At 46.0% G+C, this 15,866-nt stretch overlaps 1 protein-coding gene across 1 annotated transcript in view; it reads right to left on the bottom strand.

Moving 5' to 3' along the window:
- Window positions 1–15,866, bottom strand: part of CCDC175 (coiled-coil domain containing 175) — a 55,814-nt gene that overhangs the window by 27,631 nt on the left and 12,317 nt on the right. Inside the window, exons 5-8 of the mRNA XM_059686031.1 lie at window positions 14,402–14,630; window positions 9,031–9,153; window positions 4,807–4,916; window positions 2,779–2,860 (exon numbers count right to left, since the gene is read on the bottom strand). Of these exons, the coding sequence (XP_059542014.1) occupies window positions 2,779–2,860; window positions 4,807–4,916; window positions 9,031–9,153; window positions 14,402–14,630 (544 nt within the window). The remainder of the gene's footprint in view (window positions 1–2,778; window positions 2,861–4,806; window positions 4,917–9,030; window positions 9,154–14,401; window positions 14,631–15,866) is intronic.

Here is a 15,866-nt window from a genome sequence, read left to right as displayed (position 1 = left end):
GAGGCACTGAAAAAAAAAAAAAAGGAGAGGCTGGGAGTTTGGGTCGCCGGGGTGTGTGGCCAGCTTGAAAACGGCCCTCAGCCCCTCACCCAGGCTGGCCAGGCACCCCAGCAGGACCCCCACCCTGATCTGGGACAACCTTCAGGGCAAACCAGCCAGCCCTCACCCATGCACCAGGCCTCTATCTATACTAATAAAAGGGTAATATGCTAATTAGAATGGGAGACCTTCCAGGAGACCTTCCAGATGTTCTTCTGGACAAAGCCATGGTGGCTGGGCCGAGGTAGAGGCGGTTAGAGGCCAAGAGGGGAGGGCAGTTGTGGGTGATCAGGCCAGGATGGGACGGCTGTTGTGGGTGATCAGGCTGATGGTGGGTGGGGCCGTTGGGGGCGAGACCAGCAGGGGGACCAGTTGGGGGTGAGCAGGCCATCAGTGGGGGTCAGTTGGAGGTGATCAGGACGTGAGGGGGGCAATTTGGAGTGAGCAGGCCAGCAGGGGGGCAGTTGGGGGCAAGCAGGACAGTGGGGAGGGAAGGTGGGGGTGAGTACACTGGCACGGGGGGCAGTTGGGGGTAATCAGGCTGGCAGGGGGCATTTGGGGGTGAGCATGCTGGCAGTGGGGAGGCAGCTGGGGGCAGACCAGCAGGCAGGGTGGTTAGGGGCAGGCAGGCAGGCAGGCAGGCAGGCAGGTGAGTGTTTAGGAGCCAGCAGTCCTAGATTATGAGAGTGATATCTGACTGCCGGTTTAGGCCCAATCCCTATAAACCATGTAGGACATCCTTCGAAGGGTCCCAGATTGGAGAGGGTGCAGGCTGGGCTAAGGGACAACCCCCGCGCCCCCCAGTGCATGAATTTCATGTACCAGGCCACTAGTGTGTGTGTGTGTGCGTGTGTGTGTGTGTGTGTGTGTGTGTGTGTGTATAATTGGGTCATAGTATATATACTGTTTTATATTTTACTAGAGGCCCAATGCAATTCATGCAAGAGTAGGCCTTCCTTCCCCCAGCTGTGGGCACTGGCTTCCTTTGGCACCCGGGACCCAGGCTTCCCTCTGGCTGGTCTTGCCTCTGGTACCGGGGACCCGGGCTTCCCTCCAGCTGCTGGCAGGCACCTGGGACCCAGGCTTAACTCACAGCCCTGGCTTTGTCTGAAAGGACATCCAGTCTAATTAGCATATTATGCTTTTACTAGGGGCCCAGTGCATGAATTCTGCACCTTGAAAGAAACTGTGGGCCACAAAACTGTGGTAGGTACAGGGGCGGGTCTCAACCCATCCTCTGTGCCCCTGCCTGGCCCCTTTCACCATGTCCCTGGTCCCCTGTCTGCCGGCAGCCCTGCTCCCACCGCTGCTCCCATGTGCTGACAGCGCTAGCCCCACTTGCACCCGCTGATGGTGTAGAGCGATTGGGCCAGCGCCAGCAGAAGATGTGAGCAGAGCCAGTGGGGTCAGCGAGTGCAAGTGGGGGCTGCTGCTCCAATAGCCCCTCGGGAGCAGGGGGAGGTAGAGAAGCCCTCAGGGGCAATCAGGGCTTGTAGCCGCTGCTCGCACCTGCTGATGGCACCGAGTGATTGGGACCAGCACCGGGCACCGGCAGCAGGTATAAGCAGTGCTGGCACCAGCAGCAGGTGCGAGCACCTGGCAGGACTGTGGCACAAAGGAGGAAAGAATTTTCAATAATCACCAGAGGCTTGCCCCTATGACAAAAACCGGCACTCCACCTTGGTCTGGAGCCCCTGCTCACCTGCTCCACCATCCTGCCACGGCCAACATCCACCATGTTCCGCACATGCCCCCTGATGGTCATCATACATCATAGCAACTGGTTGTTCAGTTGTTCCGTCGTTTGGTCTATTTGTATATTAGCCTTTTATTATTATAGACTAGAGGCCCGGTGCATGAATTTGTGCACCGGTGGTGTCTCTCAGCCTAGCCTGTGTCCTCTCACAATCCGAGACCCCTCAGGGGATGTTGGAGAGCTGGTTTCGGCCCAATCCCTGCAGGCCAGGCCAAGGGACCCCATCGGTGCATGAATCTGGGCCTCTAGTATGCATATAAAATCTTTGGTTAATCTCTTCCTGCCCTCTCCCCTTCCCTTTTCCCTCTGAGATTCATCAGTCTGTTCCATGTTTCCATGCCTGTGTGTTGAGCGTCTGCACCTGGTGGTCACAGGGTCAGCTGGTCGCTTAGACTTTTATATATATAGATTTATCATATCCTAAACGATGACATTTAAAGGATTTCTGTTAAGCCTTAATTGTACTTTGTCTCTAATTGTTCAACTTTCATAATAAATGCTTCATTGACTATCTTGTGGAGAAATCTTGGTTTATAGCCATGATTACTTACTTAAAATATCATATTTCTTATAACCTAAGTTTTATAATGTCTAGGGAATTCTCCTGGGGTCCAAATTTGACTCAAATATTCCACTAAAATTATTAAGTACAATATGGGTTGCTATACAACAGCAAGAAGCTCCTAATTTTTCTAATTAACTCACATAAAAATGTCCATTAGCCATGGATATTCCTAATGTAAAATAACCATATCCACTTGAAAAGTTATCAAGAAAATAATTCATCTTCTCATTAGAAATTTTTTCTTTTATACTTAAAGTGCTCTGGGAGGGAATAAAATCTTTAAATCAATTACTGTGACTGATCATGATTATTAGTTAATGAAAAAACTAGTTTTGGAAAATTTCTCCATTTACTTAAAATACTAACTAAAAAGAAAATCTAATTATAATCTAAAAAATAGTAATTTCTGTCTTCCTACCTCCTTTATCTTCTGAAAAAATTCATTTTTGTCAGTAATAGCTTTCTCTCCCAGTTTTTTCTTGTTTTTCTTTAAAAAAAATCTATGAACAAAGGAAGCCAAACAAATTCATATTAAGACATATTTTTTCAGCAAAGCCATATTGTCCTATATAACATATTTATATATTCATTATAACAGACAAAAGATTTTACTTTTTAGAATTGACGAATTAATGCTTTATTATTCTATTCAATCATTTAAGAAGCAATGGCAAATGGGATTGTTGTTTTTATTTTCTCTCTCTGAGAATTCATTATTGGTATATAAAAATGCCATTGATTTCTGGGTGTTAATATTGTATCCTGAGTGTAGCAATATTTTTAATCATAAGTCCTAGAAATAATTTAAGAACTAATCTGTATCTTCCACTATGATTCTCTGCCTAGTTTTTCTTTAAAACATATATGAACTAAAACTATTAAACTTTCAAAGAAAAAGATTTTTTATTCTGAGTTTGAATTGTAGTAATTCTTGAGTCTTCCTATGTTAAATCTGGTACTGAGTACAAAGATTAGTGCCTACTTAATGGACCAGTTGATGATTACTATACTGGGCAATTGCTGTTTTAAAAGACTTAATTTTAATCACAATACATTCAAACCTCTGTATGTAGAAATGAGCCATTTTATAACATGATTCCACATGTGAAGTTAACTTGTCTTATGGAATCTGTTCAGTTCACAATTTGTCTTTTAAATCGAACTCTGGAGGTAGGCCCAGAAGCCATATATTTGTATTATAAGACCTCGCCTTCTGGTCCAAAGCTGAGCCAAACAGTTTTTGTTGCTGTTAATCCTCACCTGAGGGTATTTTTTCTATTGATTTTTAGAGAGAGTGAAAGGGAGGGAGTGAGAGGGAGTGAGAAAGAGAGAGAGAGAGAGAGAGAGAGAGAGAGAGAGAGAGAGAGAGAGAGAGAGAGAGAGAGAGAGAAAGAGAAATGTGAGAGACACATAGATTGGTTGCCCCCTGCACATGCCCCAACCTGGACTGGGGATCAAATCTGCAACCCAGGTACGTGCCCTTGACAGGGAATTGAACCCTCAACCCTTCAGTGCTCAGGCCAATGCTCTAACCCAGTGGTCGGCAAACTCATTAGTCAACAGAGCCAAATATCAACAGTACTTCTTCAAAATAGACTCGCCCAGGCCGAAAACTGACTTCTGCACATGGGCCACGAAGTTTCAATCGCGCTGTACGCGCGCACCCACACGTGGTATTTTGTGGAAGAGCCACACTCAAGGGGCCAAAGAGCCGTATGTAGCTCGCGAGCTGCAGTTTACCGACCACAACTCTAACCACTTAGCAACACTGGCCAGGGCTGAGCCAAACGGCTTTTGATGGGAAATCTGCGAATTCTCCTGGAAGAGAGTCTATTGGCCAGTCTCTAACGATGAGCAGGCCTGTGCCAGGTCATTTCAGAGGGTTTGGAATGGTCATGCTTAGCCATGGCTCACCAGGAAGAGAACATAGTATGCAGATAGAGAGAAAGATGAAACCCTTTTGCAAAAGGAAGAGAGAGTGTGGGCCTTGGGATGAAAGATTCCCTCAAGTTTCTGGTTCCAGTCCCGCGGGTAAAAGTTTTTACCCAGGGGCGTCCCTGTAATTTCTCAATAAACTCTGCAAATCTCCCTCGACGAAGAACAGCCACTGTAACCATACGGGTAGGGGAGTGGGTAGCCTTGCGGCAGGCCTCATGAATGCCTTCCTGGGGGCATAGTCATTTGCAGGAATCCCGGAATGGAAGTGAGAATAATACAGCCCACTGAGTCCCTTCCTTTTCCTGAGCTGACTGCATCATCCCCAATATTTTCTCTTGATCACGGGAAAGACTGATTAATTTCAAAATGAAGAGGTGTTTCTCTCCAGCTTGCAAGCACACAAATTTTAGTAAACTAAAAGATTATAATTTTCATCTAATAAACTTTTTTAAAGGAAAGAAACATAACACTGAGAAATGCTTCAGTAAAAATAAAGTATCATACTTACATTTTTTCCTCCAGGCTATTACAGATTTTCTTTATTTCTTCGATCTGTTCTTGCCAATGTCTTATTGATTGATTTAGTTCTGCTATCTCTAAATTGTGATCACTAAGTTCCTATTGAAAATTTTAAAAAATTATGGCATTCAGTCATTGTCAAATGATTCAGGATGGTGGTTCGATTCACTAAATATTCATGTGTCACCCACTCAACTTCTGCACTGGGGGTGTCCTTTAGTTAAAATAAAAGCAATCATTGCAATTGTTTCTTCAAAATATAAACTAGGGCAGAAATAAAAAATAATATTTGGGGGGGGGGAGGAGAGCAACCAAATATAGTAGTGAGGATGTGACAACTATAAAAACAACTTTCAAGACATGAATTCACCTTGACTATCATTTAAAAAAATAAACAAATCTATATTTTCATAATCATCTCCAAAATGTTATTCCAGGAGAGAAGAATGATATTATAAACAGGTCTAAACAAATTGGGTCTTTCACCTCAACTGATAGCTACGTTCATGCTGAAGAAAAATTTCTCAATATTTAATCAGAAGTTTGAAAATAAAACTGGTGAAGATTGTGAAAAAATGTTAGCCTAATTTTAAAAAGGAAATACGGATGAAGAAAATTCATAGTGAGACAGCTATGTTGACAATGCAGTTTGGGAACAAAGAAAAGGGAAGGCAAACCTATGAGAGCCCTGGGCCTGCGTTTCGGCTTGCGAGGGAGAATGGAGCTGGTCAGATCCCTCCGCTCTGCAGCACAGGTGCCAGGGCAGATTATCGCATGCCACCTAAGCCTGCACGCCAGCATGGGGTCATGGACACACCTGGGCAGCATAAAGGTGCTCTCCATCATGCCACGTGAGACAGGTGACAGCTCCCCAGAACTCTTTCTTTCTCTAAAGAAGTGGTTCTCAATCTTCCTAATGCCGCAACCCTTTAATACAGTTCCTCATGTTGTGGTGACCCCCAACCATAAAATTATTTTTGTTGCTACTTCATAACTGTAATGTTGCTACTGTTATGAATCGTAATGTAAATATCTGATATGCAGGATGTATTTTTATTGTTACAAATTGAACATAATTAAAGCATAGTGATCAATCACAAAAACAATATGTAATTATATATGTGTTTTCCGATGGTCTTAGGTGACCCCTGTGGAAGGGTCATTCGACCCCCAAAGGGGTTGCAACCCACAGGTTGGCGACCCAAAGGTTGAGAACCGCTGCAAGCATCCTTGGGACTGAACTTCTGGGCTATAACTAATTCCAGAGTAACAGGGTCTGAAATCCTAGAACTGCCACCAACAATCAGCAGAACGTCTAAAGGACTCCGGCTGGCCATGAGGATTAGTGACTAAATGCCAAGGCCATCAGGAATGACACTGGTCACCTCTTGTCCCCAGTTCTCCCTGCCCTGGATATGTAGGCCATATTGAGGACCATGCACGATTATTCTTTTCTGCCAACATGGCATCAGCTTGACCTGGGTGCAGAGTTTTCTAAACTAAAGGTACCACAGGAAGATTAATCTGATATCTCCTACTGTCTCAGTCCACAGCCAAAATGTTGTTTTCTAATCTTGAGCAATAACAACAAACTTCACCAATGTCTGATCTCCACAAAAGCCCTTCGAAGAAGGCAATGGTATTACCCCACTTTACATTTTTCATTTCTATAGATTTCAAAGAGGAAGGGAGAGGGAGAGACAGACAGAAACATCCATGATGAGAATCATTGATCGACTGCCTCCTGCACGCTCCCTATTGGGAATCGAGCCCGCAGCCCAAGCATGTGCCCTTGACAGGAATCAAACCCGGGATCCTTCAGTCCACAGGCTCTATCCACTGAGCCAAACCAGCTAGGACTTACCCTATTTTATAGGTGAAAAAACTCTGGGCTGGTAGAGTCAAGGTTTGAACCTAGGTCTCTTTGACACTCAAGTTTGTGCTTTAAACACTATTCTCCACCAGTAAGGTAGGGCGGGGTGGGCAGGCTATGACGGGGAGAGAGGGAAAATGACACTTTCAAGCCTTGTCTCATTTGGCCTTAGAGATCTTTGGAGTACAGGTTAAGGAGCATGTGCTTCATTTTCCCAAGTTAGAACTCGGAGGGCACTTGGCTTTGATTTATGAGGTCCAAACGAGAGGTGTGTACTTGGGGGACATGCAGATCAAATGTGTTTTATGCAATCCCTACTTTCTCCTTTGAGTCTAGCCTGACTCACGCTTCCTTACTATGTTGATATTTAAAAAACAGGTAATGATATTCTTAAATATATTGGGAGGGGGAATTTTGACTTGACCAATGTTTTGTAATTGGATGTCATAACCGATAGAATAAAACTAAAATGATCAGGACCACCATATAAAAAATAAAATGGAATTGGCTGAGCATTCGGGTAAGAAGTGTGATGTTTCAGTATTACTGTTGCCCATATACAGTTTTACATGTATTTCTCAATGCAGATAGAAGAAATGAAGACTCAATTCAACTAACTGTGATAGATTACCATTCATTTCTGTTTTAATTAACACAGAAGTGGTATTATCATTAACGTTTTCAATTATAGTCACCTCCATAAGGTCCAGTTTTCCAATCAACACTAATAAAAGAGAAAAATGGTAATTGGCGTACGACAATACCCTTTTCATTGGCTAATCAGGGCTATATGCAAATTAACTGCCAACTAAGATTGGCAGTTAACTGCCAACAAGATGGCGGTTAATTTGCATATGTAGGCACAATGCAGGGAGGCGAAAGGGAAAGCAGGAAGAAGCCCCCTGCCACTGACAGTGATCGGAAACCCAGGGGGGAGCTAAGAGCTGGGGGGCAGGGCAAAGGCGGCCCTGGGGCCGCCTTTGCCCTGCCCCCCAGCCATGATCGGAGAATCAGGTGCCTTTTCCGCCCTGGCCAGTGATAGCAGGAAGTAGGGGTGGAGCCAGCGATGGGAGCTGGACACGGTCAAAGCTGGCAGTCCCGGGAGCTAGGGGTCCCTTGCCTGGGCCTAAAGCGAAGCCCATGATCGCGGGGCCGCTGCAGCTGTGGGTCCCCGCTGCCCGGGCCGGACGCCTAAGCCAGAGGCATTAGGCCTGGGTAGGGGCGGAGCCTGCAACCGCGGGGAGCTGGGGGTCCCCTGCCCAGGCCTGACACCTCTGCCGGAAGCCTCAGGCCTGGTCAAGGGGCCAATCCGGTGATTGGTGATCGGAGGGTGATGAGGGTCAACTCCTCTGGCCGAGGCATCAGGCCTGGGTGGGGGGCGGAGCCGGGGATTGGGGGGATATGATGGTCCCCTTGCCCAGGCCTGAAGCCTGGGTCAGAGGCGTCAGGCTTGGGCGGGGGGTGGAGCAAGCGATCAGAGGGAGATGGGGGTCCCCTGCCCAGGCATGATTCCTGGGCCAGAGGCCTCAGGCCTGGGTGGGGGCCAGAGCCAGTGATCGGGGGGAAATGAGGGTCCCCTGCCCAGGCCTGACGCCTCTGTCAGAGGAGTCAGGCCTGGGCAAGGGGCCGATCAGGCGATCGGAGGGTGATGGGGGTCAATGCCTGAGGGCTCCCAGTATGTGAGAGGGGGCAGGCTGGGCTAAGGGACACCCCCCCCCCAACACCCAGTGCACGAATTTCGTGCACCGGGCCCCTAGTTTTTAAAATAATGATGATCCCACAAAATACTTAACATAGTACTGGCTTTCATTCAATGTTATTAGTATTTTTAAAAACAGAACTGCAGAGTTCTCAAGTATTTGCTAACTTGAATAAACAAATAGTCCCCTTTCCCTATTATGTTTTTCCCTATTATGTTCCTGTACCCAATATAAATGGAGAGACGAAATTCTGTTTTATCATCACATACCCAGAATTAAGGAATCGGCCCCTGTTTATTTCTTTTGTTATGTAAAATAAAGCAATATCATAAAAATGTTATATATGGCATTGTATGCATTTTTTAAAAAAATCAGTTTTACAGTATTTTGGTCCATCCAAATGCAATCTGTACCTAAGGTGTGCCAAACTTTTTTCTTCCCACCATATTCCTGAAGAAGAAAACACAATTGCAATACAACACACTAAAGTATCAGGAAATGTTAACACGACAAAAATATTCTCCCAGCACGTAAATTAAAATCAATTCCTTTTTAAAACGCCTGTTACCAGTCATATTAAAGGTAGTGTATATTGAGGTGCCTGGGTCAGGCTTGAAAAGCATAGTTTATCCTTTCTTACCACAGTGCTGGTAATAACTTTTTCTTTTATGTCCATCTCTTTAATCCTTAATTTATCCAATTGTTTCTTCCTATAATAAGCATCCTGTTTCTTAGATTCACAGATATTTTCATATTCATTCATCTGTAGTGACAAACACAAACCAATGAAAAAGCTTATGAGGGCAACAAAGTTTAGAAACTCCTTTTTTAAATTTTATCAATCTAATTCATATTCAATCTAAGTATATCATATTCAATCTAAGTATATCAACAATAAATAATAACCAGCCCTGGCTGATGGCTCAGTTGGTTGGAGCATTGTTCTGAACACCTAAAGGTGGCGGGTTCCATTCCAGGTCAGAGCACATATCCAGGATGCAGGATCGATACCCAGTAGGGGGCACATGTGGGAGGCAACCAATTGATGTTTCTCTCTCACATGGATGTTTGGATGTTTCCTTCTCTCCCTCCCTTTCTCTAAGATAATAAAGACAATAATTTATTTTCTGTTAATAAAGAAAATAAATTAACAGCTCCAAGTCTGTTCCCCGCAGATCCAAGGGGAAGGCACTACCAGTGGTTCTCAACCTTCTGGCCCTTTAAATACATTTCCTCATGTTGTGACCCAAACATAAAATTATTTTCGTTGCTACTTCATAGCTGTAATGTTGCTACTGTTATGAATCGTACTGTAAACATCTGATATGCAGGATGGTCTTAGGTGACCCCTGTGAAAGGGTCGTGTGACCCCCAAAGGGGTCGCGACCCACAGGTTGAGAACCGCTGGACTAGACAAAGAAAGAATACACGCATGCCCAGTAAAGTCTAGGTGGTCTAGGGAGGGTGATTGCCTATCAGACACACCTGGGAGCAGGTCACTGGCCAGAATAGATGTGGCTACTGCAAGGGCACAAAACCTGAGACACATGTGCTCCAGAACAAAGGAAGCTCTTGCTCTCGTGGGACTCTTGTTGCAGGGGGTGTGCCCTCACACTCTGCACTTGCCCACACGGCCCGCAGACACGTGGGCTCCACACAGGATGGGCTGATGGACTGGAATTAGTCTAATGCTGAGCTGGACCTAACTCCACCAGGGAACAATATGAAAAATACAAAGTAATACACCAAGTTCAATGAAACCGAGAGTTGGTTCTTTTAACAGATAAACAAGATAGATGAACCTTTAGCTGGGCTCATTAAGAAACACAGAGAGAGAACCCAAATAATTAAGATCAGAAATGAAAGGGGTAAAGTAACAACGGACACCACAGAAATAGGATTACAAGAAAATACTGCAAACAGCTATATGCCAACAAACTAGACAACCTGGGTGAAATAAACAAATTCCTAGAAACATACTATCGTCCAAAACTGAATCAGGAAGAAGACAAAAACCTGAATGGGCCTGGTAACAACTGATGAAACTGAAGCAGTATAAAACAAAAAACAAAAAACTCAGCAACCAAAGCCCAGGTCTAGATGGCTTCACAGGGGAGTTCTGCCAAACATTCAAAGAACTAACACCTCTCCTCCTTAAATTATTCCAAAAAATTCAAGAAGAAGGAAGACTTCTGGGCTCTTTTTTTGAGGCCAGTATTATCCTAATCCCAAAACCAGATAAGGCCACAACAAAGAAAGAGAATTATAGGCCAATAACCCTGATAAACATAAATGCTAAAATCCTCAACAAAATACTAGCAAATCAGATCAGCAATATATTAAAAAGATCATACACCATGACCAAGTGGGATTTATTCCAGGGATGCAAGACCAGTACAATATTTGCAAATCAATAAATGTGATACATCACATAAACAAATTGAAAAATCACATGATCATATCAATAGATACAGAAAAAGCATTTGACAAAATCCAACAACCCATTTTAAAAAATATATTTTTATTGATTTCAGAGAGGAAGGCAGAGGGAGAGAGAGATACTTTCTCATCATTGATGTTTCTTATCTCTCTCTCCCTCTGCCTTCCTCTCTGAAATCAATAAAAATATATTTTTATTGTCAAATGCTTTTTCTGTATCTATTGATATGATCATGTGATTTTTCAATTTGTTTATGTCAGGGCACATGCCTCCTACATACTGCACACTGGGAATCCAGCCCACAACCCAGGCATGTGCCCTGACTGGGAATTGAACCATGACCTCCTGGTTGATAAAAACTCTAAGCAAAGTAAAGAGGGACCATACCTCAACATAAAGGCCATATATGACAAACCTACAGGCAAATCATACTTAATAGGCAGAAACTAAAACCATTTCCCCTAAGAACAAGAACAAAACAGGGTTGTCCACTAGTATTTTATTCAATACTAGAGGCCCGGTGCATGAAATTTGTGCACAGGGGAGGAGGGGGGTCCCTCAGCCCGGCCTGCACCCTCTCGCAATCTGGGACCCCCTCAGGGGGATGTCCAACTGCTAGTTTAGGCCCGAGCCAGATTGAGCTTAACCAGCAGTTGGACATCCCTCTCATAATCTGGGACCGCTAGCTCCTAACTGCTCACCAGCTTGCCCGCCTGATTGCCCCTAACCCCTCTGCCTTCCTGCCTGATTGCCCCTAACCCCTCTGCCTGCCTGCCTGATGTCGCTAACTGCTCGCCAGCCTGCTTGATGCCCCTAACCCAGTGGTCGGCAATCTGCGGCTCGCGAGCCACATGTGGCTCTTTGGCCCCTTGAGTGTGGCTCTTCCACAAAATACTGAAACACCAATCAGAAAGAATACATGCACCCCTATGTGCATAGCAGTGCTATTTATAATAACTAAGATCTGGAAACAGCAGCCCAAGTGCCCATCTGTAGATGAGTGGATAAAAACAGTCCTGGACACTGTTCTGCATGTGGTACATTTACACCATGGAACACTACACTATGCAGCTGTGAAAAAGGATCTCCTACCCTTTGAGACAGCTAAACAAAGTAAGCCAGTCAGAGAAAGAAAAGCATCATATGATCTCCCTTATATTTGGAATCTAACAAACAAAATAAACTCATGAACAAATAAAGCCAGAGACATAGAAGCATGGAACCAATGTCCATGCAAAGTTCATGGACACAGACAATCATGCAGTTACGGGTGTGGGGGGGGCAGTTTTGGGGGAAGAAAAGGGATATTTGTAATACTTTCAACATTTTTAAAAAAGATGAAGGATGGAGGAGAGGATGATAAGCCACTGAATTAATGAGTCTTGGATACTGTTCTGCATTGGTAATTCCTACTGCGTGAGATAACAAATGCCCTTACTGTCTAAGCCAGCTGGAGTCAGGGCTTCTGCCGTTTGCATCGGAAAGCGTCCTAACTGGTGCCATTTTCCAGGGAGATCACCACGGGTAAGCAAACTCCTACCCGTGGCTCAAATCCAGCCACCACCTGTTTTTGTCAGCTGCTCTCATACATTCATACATTTAGGTGTTGTTTGTGGCTACTTTCGTGCTAAGATGGCATCGTTGTTTGTGGCAGAGACTGTATGGCTCACAAAGCCCTAAACACTTACCATCTGACCCTTCAGAAAATGTTTGTAGACCCCGAGACAGGCTATTCACATAAGGAAGAGCCTGCCATGTTTGCAAATGTCCATGTTTTGCGCTCCTTTGTGCCTCCTTTTTGCATTTTAACATTTACATTAAAGAATAGGAGGCGGGGGGGGGGGTGTGATTTCCCCGTAGGGTGTAAAATGAAGTCAGAAACTCGTTCATTCAGCAGAGTCACATGACCCAGTGTCTCCATGTGCGAGGCACGCCAGGCTCTGTTGGTAGTGCTGGGATGCAGCACGAAGGACACGGACAGAATCCCAGTCCTGGAGCCTTCTGATGGACAAAGCACTCGTCTGCATATCCGATGCCACCGCTGCAGGACCAATTAAGTCCCCGGGGAAGTAAAGAGAAGGAGCAGGGCTCCCCCACTTCTCACCCCCTCCCAGCTGTGCCCACACAGACACACCCCACTTTTGGCTCCTGTGACTTAAGTGAGCCGCTCCACTTTGGGGTCTGGGGTGCTCAGAGAGAGGAAGAGGGCTGGGAACAGCGGGGTGACCGAGCGCTGCTCAGCATCCTTGTCAATATGGCACGAAAACAGTAAAATGCCTTTTGGTTCTTGTTGTCCTGAAATTCCCATTTCCTTGTGACAGTAATCACCACGTGAGTTCTCGCCCAGGGACAGGAGCCTGTCACTGTTTTTGAGACGTGGATGTTGGCTGACTCCAGCACTGCGGGTCAGGCGACCAGGGGCTTCAGCCCCGCTAAGGTCCTGGGAGCTGGGCTTTCACAAATTCAGTTTAGTGGCTGCGGAGGGCCCAAGGGACTTCTTGCCAGCTCCTTCACCAAGAGCCCGTTCCCAGGGTGACTAAGCCTGAGCTATCGATATTCAAAAAGGACGATCCATGGTTTCAGTGTAAAACTATTCCTGAAAGACACAGTGTTACCGCCGTTAGCTACTGGCTGATGGGAACAGAAGCCAAGGACGTCAGACGCTGTGGAGCATATTCGGCTGGGAAGCAGGGGCCCGTTTGCCCCACCAGGAAGCTACGGCTTTACACCCCAAGAAATCGCAGCATTGTCCCTCCAAGGGCGTCAACACCCTTCTCTTCCCCACTCCAGGACCCGATTGTGTGTGGAGCAGGGGGAGATATGGACATGCTCGGTAAAGTCAAAATGGTGCAGAGGAGGTGCCTGACCCCAGAGGCCTGTCAGTCGAACCGGGGAAAGCCATTGTTGGGCCCAGCAGAAACCCTTGAAACCTTGGGAAGCTAATTGGTTATTTTGAACAAGCTCCTGGTTATAATCCCAGGAGACAAAGAGACAAAGATCTCTCTCTCTCTCTCTCTCTCTCTCTCTCTCTCTCTCTCTCTCTCTCTCTGTCAGATTGATTCAGCAGGTGCAGCAGGCTGGGGCAGGGCTGAACTTCCTAGTCCTGCCATAGAGACACGGCCTCAGAATGGCCGAAGGCAACCAGATGACATGGAGGCAAATTCCTGGTCCCTATAGGGCTGCAGATGAGCCAGGGGCCACCCCAGTGATACAAATCCTGTCACTCATATTCTTTCTCATGAACTGAGATGCTGCTATACAATTAGCTATCTTCCCCAAGGGGCTCCCCTAAGATTCCCACCTGCAAACGAGGTTAAAAACCCCAAGACAAAGGGCCAGTGCATGCGCTCTCCCGCTGGGGAACATGTCCACACCTTCCCCTTCCCCATCATCTCTCCCACAGGCATGCATCTCCTAAACTCTAAAGATCTCTACTCTATTTCCCATCCCAGTGTTCACAGAGGACAGCACAGGAGCGCTAGCTAGCCTTGAGGACAAATAAATTATTCCCCATTTCGTGCTTGAGATTCTGGATAATTCTGTACCATAAAAAATAAATCATGCCACTTACCTGGCCACTCAACCTTTTTTTTGCTTTCAAATATTCTCCTTTGTCTTTGACTATTATCGCCTCTTTACCTTGAATACTTTTCTTTTTCAGTCTTATTTCTTCTTTCTCCAAGTTTATTTTTGTATAAGTCTCATTGATGTAAATAGCGGCGATGGCTTTTTTCCCCATCGCGTGGTTGAGTAACACAACAAGCTTTTCATGCTTCTTCGCCAGCTCCTTTTGCTGTTCACTGGGAGAGAGAAAAAACATTCATGGCATGAAAAGTACGGCTTTTGGGAAAGGAACTTAAAGTCTATTTGGTGAAATCAACCACCACAAAGGGGGAAATTGTAAGGCATACTGATTTTAGAACTGTATTTGTAATCGCCTAAACTTGGGTGAGATGAGGACAGATGGATAACACAAGTGTTAACCTTGTAACTATTTACCAGGTAAAAATATCACGTGGTCCTGCCTCACCACGCCCATCCCCACAGAGCAGGTAGTGTCTATGGGATGTGTTGGGTTAAAATATGCAATGACTCAAAAACAGTTTGGAGCAAGTAAATAAAACCTGGCCAGACAAATGGTTTGCTATGTAGCACTGCTGTTATGTACCTTATCATCCTGAGATCTGTAGTTAAATCAAAGAAATATATACATCCCACCACCCCACCGGCCACCTGCTGATGCCAGGGCCTGCAGGGAGGACCCAGGAGAAAGCTCGCCTCCCTCCGATGGACAGGAGTTAGGCGAGGAGCGGGTCCATCTTCGTTGTTCAGGGGATGCTTGAAACCTAATGTGAACCCTCTTATCTCCCACCAGCTGCAGCCAAATCTGAGTTCAAAAGTAGACAATACCTTCACCCGTCAGTTGGTCACATTCACTGGAGGAAGACCTTGAGGCTGCTAGAAACATCTACGCCAGGGCTAACCATAAAAGGTGTGTAGGAAGAATAACTGCCACAATGTCTGAGACAGGCCAGGAAGCCAGGACAAGTGGAACAGGGAAACTGAGGCAGAGAGCTGAACAAACTGGCCGACGAATTTACAGCCAGACACAGCAGGTCGCCTCCCTGGAGATGATATCTGGGCCTCAGTTGTATTTCAGCTCCAGGCCCAGAAAAGCGGCACAGCCAGGTGGGTGATGCCAGGGCCTGCTGCAGTGACTGACCCCTGCCCTGCCAGTCAAGGCCGTGACCCTGGAAGAGCACGCCTGAAAACTGATGAATTTTCTGCGGAAACCACGCCCTGAGACCTTCCCTAAGATTCCTGCCTGCGAAAGAGATAAAAACCCTCAAGACAAAGGACCCAGCACTGTGCTCTCCTTCTGGGAGCATGTCCACGCCTTCCCCTTCCTCTTCTTCCCCACAAGTGTGCATCTCCTAAACCCTAAGGAACCACGTGAGGCTTGCAACCTGGGGGGGTGGGGGGGAGGGGAGGTGCTAATGGGCAGTGGCAGCTCTCACCTGGGCTAGCCTAACCCT

This window comes from Myotis daubentonii, chromosome 1, assembly GCF_963259705.1.
Source record: "Myotis daubentonii chromosome 1, mMyoDau2.1, whole genome shotgun sequence".
NCBI classification, from domain to species: domain Eukaryota; kingdom Metazoa; phylum Chordata; class Mammalia; order Chiroptera; family Vespertilionidae; genus Myotis; species Myotis daubentonii.
Note: the sequence above shows the minus strand (reverse complement) of the source record. Positions and strands in the feature narration are given on the sequence as shown.